The 20,238-nt window shown below is 37.8% G+C and overlaps 1 protein-coding gene across 11 annotated transcripts in view; it reads left to right on the top strand.

The window, feature by feature from the left end:
* MBNL3 (muscleblind like splicing regulator 3) overlaps nucleotides 1–20,238 on the top strand; it is a 122,028-nt gene that overhangs the window by 90,841 nt on the left and 10,949 nt on the right. For 6 of the 11 annotated variants that reach the window (XM_073227409.1, XM_037016950.2, XM_037016949.2 and 3 more), the window contains exons 5-8: nucleotides 12,177–12,377; nucleotides 13,459–13,695; nucleotides 16,541–16,691; nucleotides 18,288–18,323. In XM_073227409.1, coding sequence (XP_073083510.1) covers nucleotides 12,177–12,377; nucleotides 13,459–13,695; nucleotides 16,541–16,691; nucleotides 18,288–18,323 — 625 coding nt within the window. The remainder of the gene's footprint in view (nucleotides 1–12,176; nucleotides 12,378–13,458; nucleotides 13,696–16,540; nucleotides 16,692–18,287; nucleotides 18,324–20,238) is intronic. The other 5 variants (XR_005060983.2, XM_037016952.2, XM_037016956.2 and 2 more) reach the window with 1 other exon arrangement.

Raw genomic sequence — 20,238 nt, 5'->3', positions numbered from 1 at the left:
AGGGGAAACTGAAAACTCTCCCATTTCTACTGAGTTCTTCCAGATCTCAAATCAGTTCAGTGGTGTCTCACTGTAATCCCAGCTGGCCTACTTCCTTTAAAGTATTATCAAGATTCCTTCAGACCATTATCAAGATACTAATTTGAAAGAGTTATGTTATCTTTGTTACCTGTTTCATCAGTGACTATGTAGTAATCACAGTGAAAGCTGAGAAGATACAGACAGCATTTAGATGCTATATAGTATATAATATTTAGATGCTATATAGTATAGTATATACTATTTAGTGAAAATGTGGGGGTAGGTCAGTCTACTTTCCAGAAAACCCAGCTCATAAAATTGATTCTTAGAATTCAAGATCTATGTAGCTAAGGTACTCTTTAACTGGTACAGCTTTATAGATAATGCAAAAAACAGGTGGTAGGGGCGTTGATGAGCCACTAAAATTTTGTACCACAATACTTTTCTTCAGAATGACTAGACAGATTTAAGTAAACAAATAGATTTCATGTCCTATACTATTAGTTCACCAAAAACATTTGCCTTGGAATTCAGTATTGATTTACTACATTGATAAATGAGTTCCCAGAAGGTTACCAGTGAGCTCCTCAGAGCTCCTCTTTGACCTTTAGTAATACTAAGGTCTAGTTGAACTTAGTAATACTCCGTACTGGTTGAACTACTTCTTCAAACTCTTTCCTTAGATTTCATTTCCTCCCTTCTTCTAAATGGGTAGGGAAGTGAAAGTGTTCTGTATACTGAGAATAGTATGAACAAGGCCACAGAGAAATGAGTGTGCTTGCTGAGTACAGAGAATGGGAGTGAATAGAGAATTAAGCATGGGAGCTTGTCGCCCACCATTGCTACGCTGGGCCTCTTGTAGGATGTCTTGGTTTCAGATTGAGCAAAGAATAAGCACTAGTCTTCATCACCCACCTGAGCCTGGCATTTCCCATAGAGCTGGAGCATATATTTTTTCATAGGTCAAGGGACAGCATCAGAGCATCAATCAAATGTCCTGTTTCAGGGAATCAGAAAGCAAGGCCTGAGGTAACATAGGGGCAAAGACAGAAGGCGGACTATTCATCTTCTATTCAGCCTCCAGTAGAGTCTGTCCATTCCACGTCTCAACCCTCCATGCATTATTGATTGTGCTGGCTCACATTGGAGAATAAGGAGTGGCTTTTTAGAGTCGTAAGAAATCCATTGAGTTTTCTGGCCTCTTATGCTTTCTAATTTGATCCTCCATGCTTTCTATAATAGAATTCATTTCCCTTTTTTCTTCAATGAGTGTAATTTCAGATTTCAGAAGGCAGAAGAACATGATTGATATGACTCACAGGAGTACAATTTATTTTATAGCATATCACAAGATACAAGACAATACTTAGAATACCCCAGGGAACAATTGGACATTGCTTTTCTACCTTGTAGATTATTTAACAATAGCTGTTGTGATGTGATAAACCGATACAAGGTTAATTTCTGCAATTATTATGCATATAAAAAACTAACCCTGAGATGGTTGATATGACCCTCTTTTGTGGTTTCAAAAGCTTCTTTGTAAGTATGCTGTAATGGAGCTAGTGTGGGCAATTTTAAGTGGCATTGGCCAGTCGGATTTGGAAGAAAGGCTCTTTATTATAGATCTTGATATTACTATGGAAGTAACATGATTTTCTTTAATTTTTCTGGTTCCTCTTCTCCCCAAACAAGTCTCTCTCCCTTTAACCACTATGTCTACCCTGATAATCTGATTCTTTTCCCTAAAACAGACATGCTTCTGTTTAAATTTCCAGTCCTGATATTAAGACCAATTGGTATCCCTGGCTTGAACTTCAGGTCTTTCCACAAAGCAGACTTGGATCTGTTTCTAGGATACCAGAAGAGCACATCTGCTTTTGGAAAATTGAGTATGGTTTGCTTGTTATGAGCCTCCAGATAAAGGGAATGTCATCTTAAAGGGGATGGTAGCTAGAGAAGTGATTCTGTTCAGTGTGACTGAACAATGAATAAAAGCCACACCTAGTTAATTTGGGTGGAATGCTTGCTGTAGCAGATAGGTTTGTTCACTCTCTGAATTGGCATTTGTGAGTATAAAATTCTACCACTGAAAGCTTTTGTTAGCTTTATTGAGTAAATTTAGCAAGTGAGACAGAGGGGGTGGCTCCCTGGTATTTTTCAACTCAGTTTTAGATAGTTTCTGATGTTCACAGCAAAAAAGTCTAAGTTTAAGAGTTCCCCTTGGCATAATTAGGAGGCAAACTGAGCACTGCAGAAGAATTTTAGGGAAAGCAGACACACTGGACTACCCCCAAGCAAAGCTAATGTTTTAAAAGGTCAGTTTCACAACTAGGAGTGTTCATTATGGGGAGTAAGGCTTTTTGCTTCTAAATGTTACGTATGTGTATATAAGGTGGATGTGACATTATAAGGCTATGAAAAATATTTCTGATTAAAACATTTTTCATAATCTAGATCTGTCCCTATCTAGTAAATTCTTTTAGTTTTTCTCTGAATGGTAATTCATATGGAAGTTGTTCTTTCCACACAGTTGAACTTGACCCAGTCAAGCGTATTCACCTGATGATATATTTAGATATTATCAGCCCAGCACATTTCGCTCAGCCATTCAGGTGTGCCGAGTCCTCTGGTCTGCTCTGTTTTTCATGGCTTGCATTCTGTTGGCCATATTATGGCATTTCAAACCACAGAGGCTATAAACATGGGTCCCACTGCAGGCTTTTCCTTTATTGGAGCTACAATTATCTGATGTCTGTCTGGACCCTCCCCACTTTTTCATGTCATTTTTGTAATTCTACTTACTGAAAACATTTCCCATAAAACAAACTTATATGTTTATCTGACATTGATAATAGTAAGGAATGAAGGTGATGTAACACTTTGGAGTCAAAAGGGGAAAAAACAGGAAGTCCCAGTAGATAGGAAGAAAGGAGATATACTAATTAATGTATAATATTATTTTTAGACTCCAATGTTTTTAATGTTTTTCATCTTTGAAATGGGAGCTAAAGGTATTTTATTACTCTAGGACAGTTTTCAGTGAATAGGAGTAAAATTGCAAACTATTGATTTCCTTTTTAATTTTTGAAAATGTTAAGTAGTTAAATGATTTAGTAAAGACAAAAGGATAATATCCTTCCCTCACCAAGACACTTTATACTTTTGCATATTCACGTCAGAGTTACAATATTTCCAGTTCACATAAACTTTATTGACTTAAGTATTTTTGCTATCTCCCCATTGTCATGGCTCTTTTATTAAAAATTATCATGAAAAAGGTGACATTTTGTAGATTTAATGGAAAAGGAAACTAGGTCTTGTATAGAAATTTTAATGAAGGTTCTTCAGTGGGATTCTTAGTTTACCTACTCTTGAAATGATAAATCATGACATTTAGCTCTTTCATCTCAATGAGGTGATATTAAATGCTTTGTAAAGCTATTTGCAAAATGTTCAAGTCAGTAAACGACAGGCATTATGTAATTATAACGTTAGTATGCTCTTAGTATAATTATGACTGTCATGTGAAGTTCTGCATTGACTGAAGTTGACCACATCATATCACAAGAGTGCCCGGAGTGATACCATGTTACCAGTGCAAAATTTCATCCGGATTTTGCTAAGTTTTCTAAAAGAGTAGGCAACATTTTGCCTTTAGATATATCAGCTGAACCTTACATTATATATTTGTTCAACAACTTTATTCTCAGGGGTAGACTTACCTTGAGGTTAGTGAAGGCTCAGGGCCCCTTATCTACATGGTTTCCTTGCAAGGCCCTGGGAGGAGCCCTAACAATGTACTTAAAATGAGTTTGTAAATTTTTCACAATATATTTTTTGTGTTCTTTGTCCTTCAGGCCCCCTGCCCCTTACCCAACTGCCTAAACTTCAGGCCCCACAGATTCTAGGTCTGCTCCTGATTGCAATTACTGGGCCAAAGTAGAGTAGTTAGTTATTCAGGTCCTTGCCCCAGGACACTATGTATGTCACACAGCTCAAAGCTCCCTTTACAGTAAAACATAAGAAATTACACCTGCGGTATGTTTAGTGACTTGCCCCAGCTGGTAATATACAACATAAAATCTGTTTTTTTCAAACCTTAAATGAAAGTGCTACACTTTTAGCAGTCAAACAGAGGGCATTTGTATATAGTATCTTTTCAGTTTCTCTGATAGTAGCAAATCTCAACATTATACCTTTATCCTCCCTCACATATTCCTGTGGGATAAATTGAACGTAATCTCCTCTCCACCCATTTTGTGTCCTCCTCTGGGGCTGGTTGGCTCAGTTGGTTGCAGCCTGGTGCTAATGAGACCATGCAGGCCTGTGATCTTCCCTGTTCTTGGTCACAGTCTGAGCCTTAGCCAGCTACCTCAAAATTCTTGTTAGCTGATCTCAGGTGAGATGAAGGTACTCAGTTTAGGGGGCTCTGTGAAAGTCTTTTTCCCTGACGAAGAGAAACAAAACAGTGACAATAAACAAAGCCAAAGCTTGACAATCTCACCTCTAAAGGGTGATAGGTTTTTTATCAAAACCATCCCCTTGCTCAGATCAGTCTAGTCTAGTAGTCTGTCACAGCGCCATCTGGAGACCTGGCATAAAACCCTTGGTTGCCCTCTGCACCTAATCATCTTATATGGTCCCCCAAACAATCCGAATTTGCCTTAGTATACTTATGGATCTACTAAATATTCCAAACCCTTTTTTACCTAGTCTCCTCTCTTAAACCATTCTGTGGATACCAGTCATATTAGTAATTCACTAGACCCCTGGAACCACACATTTTGTAATAAAGAAGTTGCAAATTTTGGTCTGTCGTATCACTGAACCATTTTTCAGAACTCTTCATTGGATACTCTCTGGTACTGATGATTTAGCCCCTCTGATTAAGAAATGCACACATATGTATGTGTCTGTGTGTGTAAAATACCCTGTGCTGCTTATACTGTTTGATCAAACATTTCATATACATATCAAAAGACAGTTTGGAAGTGGCCTTCTGCTGAAAGTCTTCCTCAGCAGAGAGCAAAACTGATGGATGTCTTCAATCTCTGATACTACTTTTGATTCCTGAGTTGTTTCTTTTGTGCTGGGATTTTTAAACTGGATTTTTTGAACTGGTAAATATTAAAGGAATCAATGGCTCAGGAATCCCTTTTCACTTGAATCAGGAAGTATTTCTTGAGCATCTACTCTCTGCCAGGCATTTAAAAGGGTAAGAGGGAGGTAAAAAGATGAGCTAGCAACAGTCTCTACCTTCTAGGAATGTATGATGAACAGTAGTAAGATGGTGAATTAATGTTTTTGTGAGCCCCTTAATTTCTGATGTGTACCTGACCCTTGACATTTCTGTAGCTTTGGGCTTTTCTTTTTTCCTCCGTGGAGTTAACTTTCTATTAGCCATGCAAGGTTTGTTTTGATTAGTATTATTTTTTGGGTGCTGAACCTCTGATAATTATAACTCTTTCACGTCCATTTATCCTGGCCTTGCATTGACATGTTTATACCCTCCAGATTTCCTGTGGGTTCTTAGCTTTTCTCAGCTCTTGCCACCTTCTACCCCAATCTGTACTTTGTTTCATATCCTTTGTTAAAATTGAGTAACCACCTGATTATTTTTATACTTTTCCTTTCCTAGCAGAACACTAAAGTAAGAATTGTCACTATTACTACATGGTGGCTCACCAACAAATGATTTTTGGGTAGGTCCTTGTTCTCTTCTCAGGGACACAGTCAAAATTGCTTTGCCAGTCTAAGAAGTGATTTGCCCTCTTGCCACACACATCCCTCTAGCACTCATTCAGTGTCACTGTGTTTGGGTACTCACTTATAAGTCTTGGCCTACTTTACAACCTCTCCTCCACCAAATACAGACGGATCCAAACCTGATCTGTCCTTCCTTGGGTGCTATGCTTTGCACTTTTTAGACCCACAAGAATCTGTTAATCCTTCCCCAGCCTACGTACAGTCAATGCTTCCTCTTACTTGGAGACTTCTGTGATTAATAAGGTCAGCAAAGCCAGGCCTTGGTGAGGACAGTTATTCACTTTTGACCCTTGAACTTATTTTTCTCTTAGCTCTCCCTTGGATCACAGTGACTTATTCATTAACAAGCACGATTAATACGTAAACACCACTGACAGGTTGTGTCTGTTTATAAAATTAACTCTCAATTATTGAGGGACCAATTAGCTGGTCTGGAGGTTATGTGGGCCACTTCAGTCCCCATAGAACATCACTTAAAGAATGTGGAGGTGTCCAAGCAAAAATCGGGAAACAAAGATCATTCAGTCTTGCTCCAGGCACACAGTTAGTAAGTCTGACGGAAACTAAAATCACCGATTTCAGTGTGTTTGGGGGCTAGCTAAGGATAGAAATACACATGGTGACAGTGAAAGGGGCTTCCTTTTATACTATATAAATACTTGTAAATGTGCAATAAAATTAAGGTATTACTAGTGCTAATAAAAGTTAAGAGTGCTACTTTTCTAGTATTAAAATCAAGTCAACAAATTATTACCAAATGTTTACCATCCTATAAAAGAAAATGGTTAGTCGTCCACCTCTGGGCAGGAGCTCAGGGAAGGAAGGCCAGGGTTAGCCTAAGTGACTTAAAGTATTTGGCATTCAACCAACAATTGTAACTGACCTTGGGTATTACTGAAATAACTAAAGATAGATCTAGGTTCTTAGGGAGACACAAAGATTGATTTAGCATAACATTTAACTTATATTTCTTTATACTAGCTTAAGGAATAACCCATTTTATGTAATAAGTCAGAGTTCCTAAAATGTATGTGTAAACTAGACATATTTCTTTGAGACATAGTTTTTCATTAAATTGTATTGTTATTCCAAGGTGCTTCAGATTCCTTTAAGAATGATACAGTGGGTCCTAAAATTTTACTTTTACAGGATTCTACCTATCTCCCCATTCCTAGTTGCTGCACAAACATTGCTTTACATGCAAATAGTTAAGAACCCGAAGTTTAGTAACTATTTAAAAGAACATTTTAGTGAATACTTCAGTATTGGTTTCTAAAGCCAGGCCCTTTCAACTTTGCAATCTTGCCACAAGTATTAAATTCTCATCAGTAGATTTATATATAATTAGCACTTTACTCCAGAAGTCAATGGAGTACCTTAATTTTTGGAATCCTCTAGAATAATGGTCAGCCAATTTTTCTGTAAATGACTAAACAGTATATATTTTAGGCTTTGTGGGACATGAGGCAAAGTTGAGGCTATTATGTAGGTACTTCTGTAACAAGAGAGAAAACAAATATCCATGGCTTTTTATTTTTTTTATTTTAATTTTTTTTGAGAGGGCATCTCTCATATTTATTGATCAAATGGATGTTAACAACAATAAAATTCTGTATAGGGGACTCAATGCACAATCATTAATCAACCCCAAGCCTAATTCTCAACAGTCTCCAATCTTCTGAAGCATAACGAACAAGTTCTTACATGGTGAACAAGTTCTTATATAGTGAGTAAGTTCTTACATGGTGAACAGTACAAGGGCAGTCATCACAGAAACTTTCAATTTTGATCACGCATTATGAACTATAAACAATCAGGTCAAATATGATTATTCGTTTGATTTTTATACTTGATTTATATGTGAATCCCACATTTCTCCCTTATTATTATTTTTTTTAATAAAATGCTGAAGTGGTAGGTAGATGCAAGATAAAGGTAGAAAACATAATTTAGTGCTGTAAGAGGGCAAATGTAGATGATCAGGTGTGTGCCTATGGACTAAGTATTAATCCGAGCTAGACAAGGGCAACAAAACATCCAATCCGTAGCTTTTTATACTACACGCTTATTAATGAGCACAGTTGGATTTATTTATAGACACTGAAATATGAATTTCATATAATTTTCATGTGTTACAAAATTCATCTTTTACTTTTTTCAGCCATTTAAAAATGTAGAAACTATTTTTACCATTCTGGCTATGCAAAAACAGGGTGGGCCAGATTTAGCTCAGGGGCTGTAGTTTGCCAGCCTTTGCCCTAAAACACAAGCTCTTGAAGAGTAAGTAGTCCATAATCTTCCACGGTGAGTTTCATAAGATCCTTGAACCTCCTGAGATCACATACAATGTTTGGAACACACATGAATTTTTCCATGGACAGGAGCCACAAAAGTCCAGGACTCAGAAAATGATTTGGGGCCACTGTGACAATTCACTGAGTTGTAGGAGGCATTTCCTAAGGTCCTCATGGTCCTGAGTTGCTATGCAAGTCACTGGGAACTCATGGGAATTCCTACCTGAGGAGCTAACACTACTGGAGGCATTCGGGGTAAATAATTGTCTAGCTGATCTTCATAAAGTCAGTTGTCTCCACCATTCTTGGTGGTTTCGTAAGACTGGGAAAAAGATGAAAATTCACACCTCTGGTTCTAGGAAGAAAATCTTCATGTGTTCAAATATTTAGTAAGTAATTGAGGTTCAAGTGAATATCTGAAACATATTTAAGTGTCCAGACCATTTCAGACTATAAAGGGAAATCAGATTCAATCTTCTAAGGACCTTCTTCTTTAAAATAAAGATTACCTCACAGATCCGGTTCGTGTTAGCTCAACTGACATCAACAGCTGCAATGTAGGTATAGGCTGGATTAAAGTTGCTTATTAAAGCTGAATGTGTAAGCTTGCAGGCCATTTGACTTAACAGGTGGCTGTTAGCCAAAGCCAAGCCTTGAATGTTCAAATTCATGAAATGGAGTAGTTACCCTGGGGCAGAGGTGACGGTGAGAAAACAGAAATGTCCATTGAAGATAAATAAGCTCTTGGGAGTTACTGCCTATGCCCAAGGGTTGGAAATAGAAGAACTTGCTTCTTCTCAATAAACAGTGTTATAAAATGAAATTTATATATACTTGAGGAGGTAATGGTCATAAAAGCTGTAATGCTCATTTTAAAACCGGAAGATGGCACAGTGTAGTTGGTAAAACCTTAAAACAATCTGAACATTTTCAGTAAGACCCTTGCACCTTTTAAGAGTTTGAATTTACAGCTTGTTTTCACCCATGGAGCATGGAACACACCTAAGAAGGTTAAAATGTATTCCAAAGAAAGCAGAAGTTAGCTAGGAAAGCTTCCCCCCAAAAAGAAGAAAAGAAATTATGGAAGTTCAGAACTACCGTAAAAAAGAAGCACTGCTCACAACATATACATTAGGCTTTAATATTATTAATTGATGAGTATTTATTAGTGATTAATATATTTTTTTAATCTGGAAAATCCACTCAACTGCAGGTCTTGCTTTTGATTCAATAGTTGTTTTAAAATGTAATAATGGTCCTTCTCACTTCTGTAAAAGGCAAAAGCAAAAGGTATCCAGCAGAATGGGATGGTGACTTTAGTGAGAAATTTAGTATGGAAGTCAGAGAAAAAAAAGGAGCAAAACAAAGTACTACTGTATGGTTCAAATAAGGGTTTTTTGCCATTAGAGAGGCTTACTGATTTTGAGACAGTGAATCATCGAATTGATCATCTGCTTTATCGTTGAAGCATGCCTGGTGTGCTGTTCCCAGGAGATTTGCATCTCATTCTAGAAAATAATATCACATCAGCTAATTCCTGGAGCTTCAGAGGTCATGCAGTGAGAAGTGTCACATGTCCCTATGGCCTCCCACATCACAGTGCCCAGTTGGGCTGGGTCCGCCCTCTGTTGTTTGTCTGCAGACCTCAGAGCACCTCCCCTGACTGCTTCATGTTTGGGTACCTGGCATTGTCCCTTTCCTCTGAAAGCTCTTGGCTGCCATGCCTTCTCTACTTACCCTAGGGAGTGTTGCCAGTTTTGAGGGGCCAGGTTCTTGCTGTCCTTCCTAATGTGCCAATTAGCTAATTTGATAGACTTACCTACAGTGCAGTGCTAATTGGAAAGCCTGTCCTTCCAAGTCAAATGAGGTTTATAATGGGCTTCACGGAAATGCTGTGCTGGCAAAAATTTCAGGTTGGACTAGTGGATGGGGTGGTGAATACACATTGCCCCTCACTTCACATTCCACAGCCTCCCATTGTACCTGTATATAGAGATATTCCCATTAATGTCATTTAGCAGAAGGTATGGGTACAACTTTGCAGTGTAACAGATTCTTTTTTTTTTAGTGAAAGAAACAAAAAGAAAACATAAACACATGCTATTAGTAATATACAGTGAGACACTACCAGTTGCACAATAATGTACTAGCTGCCTTACAGAGTCCCTGTTGGAAATGTTCTACATTTAGTCATGATTTGTTATTCATTAAATGTTTACATTTATCTTTAAGTTTTATCATTGGCTATATCCATCTATCAGTCATTCACTAAGTATTGAGTACTACAGAAGAGACAAATGAGCTAACAGAAATTACAACTACATTGAGAAGGAAAGACACCCACATGTGAAACAAACTGGAAAACAGCACACTAAAATGATACATTATGTGGTTACAGATAATAAAGGCAATACATCTATCAAACTCTTTGAGATCAGGACTTTCACAAAATAGAAAAAGCAGTAAGAGTCCTTTGCAGTTCTAAGGCTTTTCTTTATAAGTTCCACTCCAGTTTATAAACCTTGTAATACTCCTACCTTATTTTCTTCCTGCATAACAGGAATCCCTGTAACATTTTTAGGGCCTCCATTTGAACCATGGATATCATCTGGTCCCCTAGATAAAAACAAAGCTAAGCATATTAGTTTGTGTAATAGAACCTTTACTTTAAAAAGAAATGACAATGATGATCAAAACCGAAAGTTTCTGTGATGAATGCCCTTGTACTGTTCACCATGTAAGAATTTATTCACTATGTAAGAATTCGTTCACCATGTAAGAACTTGTTCGTTATGCTTCAGAAGATTGGAGACTGATGAGAATTAGGCTTGAGATGGATTAATGATTGTGCATTGAGCGTTGACCCCCCTATACTGAATTTTATTGTTGTTAACAACCATTTGATCAATAAATATGAGAGATGCCCTCTCAAAAAAAAAAAAAAAAGAAATGACAATGACCATACCAATCTCATTTTAGGTAGACAGCAAGAAGTTATTAGAGCTCTCATGTGTTTTTTTTTTGAGAGGGCATCTCTCATATTTATTGATCAAATGGTTGTTAACAACAATGAAATTCTGTATAGGGGACTCAATGCACAATCATTAATCAACCCCAAGCCCAATTCTCAACAGTCTCCAATCTTCTGAAGCATAACGAACAAGTTCTTACATGGTGAACAAGTTCTTACATAGTGAATAAGTTCTTACATGGTGAACAGTACAAGGGCAGTCATCACAGAAACTTTCGATTTTGATCACGCATTATGAACTATAAACAATCAGGTCAAATATGAATATTCATTTGATTTTTATACTTGATTCATATGTGAATCCCACATTTCTCCCTTATTATTATTATTTTTTTTAAATAAAATGCTGAAGTGGTAGGTAGATGCAAGATAAAGGTAGAAAACATAGTTTAGTGCTGTAAGAGGGCAAATGTAGATGATCAGGTGTGTGCCTGTAGACTGAGTATTAATCCGAGCTAGACAAGGGCAACAAAACATCCACGGATTAGAGCTCTCATGTTTTTAAATCTACCCCTTTCCTCCTCACTCCTTGCTATCTTCTCCCATAACTGATAGTGGGCCAAGAAGAAAAACAAGTGTTTGGTAAGGCAGGTGGGAGCTCTGGTAGTACAGGCAGCCTTGGAGCCACGCGGCACTGAGGGGGAAGAGGAGGAGTGTGGAAACCGGGCTTTCTGGAGAGGCTGCCGTTGGCCGGCCAAGGCCCTGCTTGGGGATACAAGGCCCATATATATGAAATCATTGGTGGCATGGTTTTTAGGTAAAAATGGAAGTGCTGGAAAAAACGCATTTGAGACAGACTCCATTAATGAGTTTTCGCTGGCTAATTCATGACTGCTAACGTTGTGTGGCTTGTTTTATCCCTTTACCAGTAAACTGTTACTCAAAGACAATGTGTTGGTTTAAAAACAACTCCTGTATGGAAATTAGCCTGAGACTAAAAATAGATCAAAAGAAACAGTGGTAAGTTTTGATATGGCTTTGACTTTTTGAAAGGATGCCTCCTTGTGTCATAATAGGAAGAATCTATTTACCTCTGACACCTTTTTTTTTTTCCTCTTTAGAACACACAGAATTCTTTTCCTGTGACTCCATCACTTGCCGCTAATCCTGCCATGGCTTTCAATCCTTACTTACCTCATCCTGGGATGGGTCTGGTTCCTGCTGAACTTCCACCAAATGCACCTGTTCTGAGTTCTGGAAACCTGCCTCTCCCATTGCCAGGAGCTGCTGGTCCAAAACTGATGCGTTCAGATAAACTAGAGGTATTTGTATAGAAATATATAAATTTCTAGAGGGCAAATATTAACCTTATGCAAAAAGCAACATTCTCACAGCCCAATGTGTTAAATACTTAAAATAAGTGCACCTGAGTTTTTGGCTTATGGCATATAACTCAAGAGAAATATTCAATGTTTCACTACTGCAATTATACCCTGTTTTGAAATGCATTGATTCAGGTGTACAGTGTGTTCAGTGGTGTCTCAGTGTACCCAGCTGCAGCCTGGGCATCTCCTTTGCTAGGGCACGGGAAGTCTAGTGGGAATGTTCCTTTTACGCGAGCTCCAGCTTTACAGAGTGGGGTTACTGTATTGCTGATGAGTCTCTACTTGCTAGAAAAATCAAACTGGAAAAGAGTAGACTAATTCTTCACGAATGCAGAATTTAAATGAGTCTCAGAGTGTCTAAAACTTTTCTCCATTTTAAGAATGACATACTAGATAATACATATCCCTAATCCCTAAGGAAAGAAAATCTAAAAGAAATTTCAACCAGCTTTTTGATTTATCTAATAAGTCCTTCAGTCTTCTCTTGTCATTCTTCACAAACTGAAATAAATAACGAGCCCATTTCTTACAAAGTCAGCTCCATTGGCTGGCCTAACTGCCTGCCATTGTATCATAGTGGAATCTGATTGTACTGTCCACAGGTCTGCCGTGGGAAGCTGCATTGCTGAGCAAGAAAGACTCTTCCTGACCTTAAGAAAATAACCCTCTCTTGCAAACTTACTTAGCTCATCGTGCTATAGACTGTGAATTAAGTGGAGGATTAAAAATTGGTTTTCAACAATTTAGGCAATTTCAACTTTTAAGCACTTTTATTCCAACATAAGGAAAACAAACAACTTTCCTTTGGGGACAGTGGAATTTTGTCTTGAGGAATAGAAATTTTGTCCATGCTTACGTCTCATAGTGAATATGACTTTGTATTATCCTTCAATTGTCTAGATTTTTCCTATAGATGAGAAGATAATGTATACTATTGCCCTTACATTCACTGGCAAAGTAAAGAAAAGCTATCACCTTCCAGGTATCAATGCAATGTGGACTGTTTTTCTTATTTAAGGTCTGCCGCGAATTTCAGCGTGGAAATTGTACCCGTGGTGAGTACGACTGCCGCTATGCTCACCCCATGGATGTTTCCATGATTGATGTGAGTGACAACACTGTGAGGATCTGCATGGATTACATCAGAGGTCGATGCTTCCGGGAGAGATGCAAGTACTTTCATCCTCCTGCTTACCTGCAAGCCAAACTCAAAGCATCTCATCACCATGTGAACTATTCAGTTGCCAACACCGTGGTAAGAACTGGCTGGACTGTGGACGGTCTGTTTTGGGCTAAATGATTAGTTCCTTCCTCAACTTGTCTCATGTTCTGTAACCATAATCTTGGATAGTCATGAGTGGACATTAATATAAATAGTCAACATTATAAGCTGGAATAGAGAACTTATATTTTCTACCTTATTCACTAAAATTTTCTGGAGATAATTAATTAAAAGCTTACTAATGATTTTGACCTACTGTGCTTTTTCTCCCATTCTTAGAGAAAGGGAGCATATAATTTCAACAGTAAATTATTTTTGAGTAGTTTTTTTATAGCCTAATTAACTTTAATATCCTAAAAAAGCAGTGAGCCTTCACAGACAGTTTGCTAGCAACATCCTCAATGTCATTCAGAACTAAAGGACTTGGAATAGAGGATGGTAAGTTGGATCTAATTTCCCAAAGGTTAAGGTTCTCTTTCCTTGCTGGAGCAATGGCTTCAAGGCAGCAGCCAACCAAGGCTGGGAGAAGAGGCCTGGCTACTGAGTTATACAAACAAGTCAGTTTTGGGGAAAAGTTAGTTCTACCTAACACTGAAAAGTAGGAGGGTGGAAAAATATAACACTACAGTGTGATAGGTTGAGAAATAAGAATTATGATTACATAAGTCTGTCACAGCTGTCAATTCTTTTCATAAGCTGCCTGTGATTTCTTCTGTGATCTGGGCAAAATGTAATAGGATATAACAATCCCAATAAGAATACAAAACCCTGAGGAAGCCTCATATTTCCTGGCTGTGAAAAAATCACCCACATGACCCTGAAGCCCATGACAGAGACCTTAGCTTTTCATTAAGAGAGATACATTTATTTTCAAACACCCATGTTTGTTAAGGTTTTCCTCATACTGAGTTGAAATCCACCTTGCTGGAGCTGGAAATTACACTTATTTTATCACACAAAACTATGCGCTGTTCCAGATGAGTGTGACTCTCATGCCTTTTCTCTATGACAAATACTCCAAATTTCTCCAAACTTTTCTCAAAGATAATGGTTTTAAAGAAAGCAGTACCAATTTTGGATTTGCTCCATTTTCCCTGTGCACTCAGAACTGAACCCATTACTTCATGAAAGATCTAAGCACCAAAGTAGAACAAATGTATTTTCTCCCTTGATCTGGAAAATATAATCTGTCAATGATTCTTAAAAAAGACTTCACCAAATGTTTTTTTTTGTCTTAAAATCTTCTGAATGAGGGAATTTTAAGTTATGAAAACAGCAAAGTATCCAAAGTGTTCCATGCAGAATTTAAGCCTCCAATATTTGGATGACTTCTGTTGGAGGCAGAGTTCAGAAACAGTATGGACCTATTATAAAGAAGAGAAATACAGTTGGCCCCCTAAAAATAAATGTTCCCATATGCATGGGATGTACACAGAATGGCTTGCTTGTGCCATTGTGCACCTGTCCCATGCTGTCATGGGGCCTTCATATGTGTGTGCCCATTTCTGATGATTTGGATGTGTTTGGTAGACTGTATATAAGTCACTCCAGATTTCCATGTAGAGAGGTAAATATGATATAGTAGGACTTCGACTGGTGCTTGTGAATGCCAATATCAAAGTTCTTTCCGAGTAATTGATCATAAAAGAGCCTTAGTGGTGAGGTAAAATTGGCCCGTAGGAATTTGGCTGAGTTCTAAGGTTAAACAAAGGAGGCTTCACGAAAAAGTTTAAGCTTCCTATACTTTTAAGGGTTCCGAATTGAAATGCTTTGTAAAGATAGTTTTTTCTTATCCTGTTTATGTTCTTGTGCATAGCTCAGGTTGATTTCTCTGAAAGGAGCTTGTAAGCATTTAAAAGAAAAAGACTGAAATTAGTTCCTAAAAGAAAACAGAGGTACCTTTAGGCCTTTGTTATCCACAGGAATAAGGAGGTCATGACATGCTCCTTTTTGGCACGTGGAAGGCTACTCAGCACAAATGTTCCTGTCTATCTAAGATTTTGCAGCATACCTAATTGTTGTTACTGAGGCATGGTTTTTTTAAAGTAAAGTGCATTTTGCTATGAAAAAAAATGTAATATCAAACTTGTCCAATGAATCTGATCCAGAGGCAAGTTTAACTGTATATTATAAGCAAAGCACAGTGGGATTTTGAAAGAATTGTAGACATGAAAAGGGGATTTTAAAATGCAGATACATTTTAGAATTAAACCTTATAAACAAGTGGTACATACTGAAATGTTAATATAAATGAGAATTACATGTATTTTGGTATCTATGGTATCTGGGTGAGACGGATGGGGTTGGGCAGTAATTCGTTTGCTTTTTTCTTATATATTAGTCTGGGAAATATACAATTATAGGATTTGAACCTGACGTCCTTATATAAATTGGATTCTGTTTTATGGAACTACAGTATCAGACTGATCTACTGACACCTGTTTAATCATCTATACACCATGTATCTCCGAGATCCATATCAGAATTTATAGGGCAAAAAATTTCTTTTCTGCTCTATCTGTTGCTTCTGTTAATCTCATTTTAATAAATTAATAGATGAACATCCCTAAGATGTTAATTTTAAATGATTATTTGCTGTTCAGAGCTTCCTGTCACTCCTGGCCAAATGATGAAGTCCGTTGTTGTTTGCCTAAATTAGGGGAGTTGGAAAGCCTTTTTCCCCCCTGTATGTTTATCATCTGTTTTGGACTGAGTACTTAGCTAGGCAACTGCCTCATCTCTGCATTTGGTTACCTTGCAGATGGATACCCTTTGCAAAGGGTTCCTGGGCCATACCATATGGAACTGCTGCTTGCTGGGTTTGCGGACATTTTTACTTTTTTTTGGTACTATTTATTAACCCATCCCTCCCTTACAGGCCCTACAGCCTGGTGCGCTTCAACTGATACCAAAGGAATCAGCACTTGAAAACACCAATGGGGTCCCCCCGGTCTTTAACCCCAGTGTTTTCCACTGCCATCAGCCTTTGACTAACCTGCAGCATCCGCAGCCAGCGTATATCCCCACAGGTGAGAACGGTCCTGGGCACTGTGAGTTTAGTGATGTTGTGAATGTGTACAATGTGGACCAGTGGCCAAAGAACTTTTCCTCGAGGACCGTCAACAGGTGTTTTGATTGGAAATAAACAAAGGCAGTTAAACTTGACCTGCTGGTATATAGAACCAAGTGTTTTACTATGATTCCTGAGAATGAGTGGTTTGAAATCAGACTAGGAAAAACTGCCAACAATTTTCTTTTCAGCATTCCTTAATTTTTGCTTTGTGTGATTGATTCACTTGGTTCAGTTTCAAACCAATTCCTTGACTCTTAGGTATCACTTTCAAACACAGTGGTCAGCCCTAAAAAAAAATGTTTCCCAGCTTTAGCATCACAAAAATAGGTAGTCTGTATCTTTGATATGCCAAAGAGTGTTATAATACAACTATTCTTAAAGTGCTATAATAGTATAATACAGTATAGTATATACATAAAATAGTTGGTTTTAGCTTCTCTTAAACTAGATAATATAAAAAAATAGCAGTTTATCATATTTTTCTGACACTTTGATATTTTGTTATCGCCTACATTCAGCTATATTTAATAGTATAACAGTTTTGCACCAAACTGAATAGAAAACATTAAGCCAGAATTTTGTTCAAATAAATAGTATATATGAGGGAAAATACTTTTCTTCCAGTGATTTGGTACTTTAAGAATGAGAATGTAAGTCTGTTAGGAATAAATTGAAAAATACTGCCCACTGGGAGTATAGTAATTTTTTCCCTAGAATCATAAATGCCCCTGTTTGGAAATTATCATTAGATGAAAATTACATGCTTTAAAAATGAATTTATAAAGACTTGTTAATTATATAAACATACTAAACACATAGTATTGTATACCTAGACTTGAAAAAAGAAGTTGGTGAATCGATAAATTAATCAGCTAATTAATTTTGAAAGAAGCTACAAAAGCCAGTCTTTTATCTAGTTACTAACTGCAGTAGCTCTTCATATTATGCAAAAATCACAATTTTTAGACTTTTTTGCTGGAATTGGCTCATTTAAAGTCTAAGTTTATAAACAAAAATGTTAGAAGACTCTCTTGCCCTTTAATTAATAGCAAAATAAAACCTGTCAGGCTGAGAGCCCCTCTTGATGAAAAGCCTATTCACTGTATGTTCCTAGTCAAGTCTTCCGTTGTGAGGTGGAGGAGGCAGTGATAATAGATGAATGCTCTACATAGAACTCTTTGGCACCAAGTACAAGATCCTGGTGCATATTTTGAAAATAATATGTGTAATAAATTAAAATTCTCCCCTTCATGATAAAAATTACTTAGGATATATTTTTTCCAAACTATGTAAATAAGTGAGGTAATTCCTTTGAAGAAAAATTAATGTTCATTTTTATACCTAAGATTCCAAGAATTACTTTGATTACCTGGGTTTGTGATCTTAAAACTAAGCCATAATTGTAAGCATGGGAGATGACTGGATTTGCATGTGCTAAGAAATTAATATTGCGAAGATTATCTTTCTGGTTAAAAATTGTTTCTATCGATAAAGCTTTAATAATGAAAAACCTCTTTTCTTTACTTTCCACGCTTTTCTGCATGGTGTACAGGGCGTGTACTGTGCATGGCACCCACCTCAAGTATTGGTAGGTTTTGCAGAAAAATTCCCACTTTTTCTAATCTGAAGAAAGCGTTTTTCTGTTGTGAGTATGAGAGATGAGCGACTGCATGATGTGGCTGGGCATTTTCTGAGTATTTAAGGGTTAATATGATGCTGTCTGTCTCACATCTTTGTGGGCTCAATGCATGGGCATAGTCCTACACTCTCAAGTCCGAGCTGGTTGCCACTGTGGCCAAATACTGACCCCGCCATTTCTCTATTTTCACCCTAAAAATTGCAGCTGAAATATTTTGAAACATTTCCTTATCTAGTCAGAATGGGCAGTTTTGTTCTTAGGTTTACATCTGTTACCAGGAAATTATAAAATATTTCAAATGTGTAATTTGTAAAGTACAACAAAACAATTCCTCCAAAAGAAAAGTTACCCACAAGATTAAATCACTGAATACTCAGAGGTTGAGAAAGGGTGAGTTAGGCAAAGCTGGAGCATTCTGTAGTGTTCTGTGATGAATACTGGGTGTTCTAGGATGAGTACCACCTGCTCAGAAAGCAGGCACAGCAGAATCATCTCAAAATAACTCTTGTGGGGTATTGATTTTTAATAACCAGTTATACACAGATTCTTTAATTACCCACCAATACAATATGGTAGCCACCTTAAAACTACAGGGACACCACTAATACTGAAGAAGACAAGAAAGTGATTGGTTTTCTCTCGAGAACTCCTGTGGTGTTCACAGTGCCTATAGTCCCCAAGGGCACCAGGAACAGTCCAGGATGAAATAGCTGCATCCCAAAGAGGGAGAAATGATTTCACCCCACCCCACCACATCATACCAATCCAGTCCCTTTCATCCTTTTTTGAGACTTGCCACAGCTTGACCTCCATCCCATTGGTCGACCAGAGTAGATACAGATCCCAAAAGGGACTCACAGGTTTGTTGAGACAAAACAAAAGGTGAAAGTGACAAGCACATACTCATTGTACTCACTAATGTAGCGGGATGGGCACATCTCTTATTGAGGGATTGGCTGTCCCCTATGGGAATTCAAAACCCTTCCATTGATACTAACAGGAGCATTAGATGCCTGTGATTAGGAGAACAGTCTTCCACAAATCCATGAAAGGTGACTCTGTCTTTATGTTTTGTGACTCTGCTCCTCTGTCCTTTCAACTCTGTGTAAAAGACTCTGTGTAAGAATGCAAAATTGAATGCCTCGGTGGTGCTACTCCCTGGGTAGTTGCTGTGCTCCCAAAGGGAAGGCAAGAGTGTTTTTAGAATTGGCATGTGGTACAATAGGGGATGCCTATAGGCAATTAATCGCTGGAGATAGGCATGTAGGCATCAGGGGTAACTACAGAATTTCTGTGAATCACCATTTGGGGCACATTGGTGGTTTCTGTGACGTTGCATATGTTGATTTTCCTCTCCCCAGACCATTTGCTTTCTCTGAGACTTTCAAAAACTGTGAGTTCAATTGATATAGATGTAAATCATTGTATGTGCCCACTTGCCATTCACACATTAATTCTTCAGTTTGCTAGAATGAGAAAAGTATCCAAAAAGCTTTCAAAATGAGATGGAAACTAGAAAAGGCAAAGAGAAAACATCCTGAAAGAGATGCTGCAGCTGGTAGCCATCATTGCTGTAGTAGTTGTGGTGAAGACTTCCTTTACTATGAAGTACCCCATATGTTTGGTGAATAGCCCAGGTTTCCAAGGGATTTGTCAGAGGTGTATTTATGCATGCATAGTCCAATGTATTCTTCATATCTGTTCCCTTACCACATACCCACCCCTCAAACTACCACTTCTTTGCATGCGGATCAGATACGTGTACATGTAACTGTCCCTTTGCACCTGCCATCTAGTGACAGTGCTCATGTCTGTAAGTTAGCAAAACCAAGCGCCAACTCACGGTCCCCACTGCCATTTCAAG

This window comes from Manis javanica, chromosome X (genome assembly GCF_040802235.1).
Source record: "Manis javanica isolate MJ-LG chromosome X, MJ_LKY, whole genome shotgun sequence".
NCBI classification, from domain to species: Eukaryota; Metazoa; Chordata; class Mammalia; order Pholidota; family Manidae; genus Manis; species Manis javanica.
This window is presented reverse-complemented; position numbering and strand designations above follow the sequence as displayed.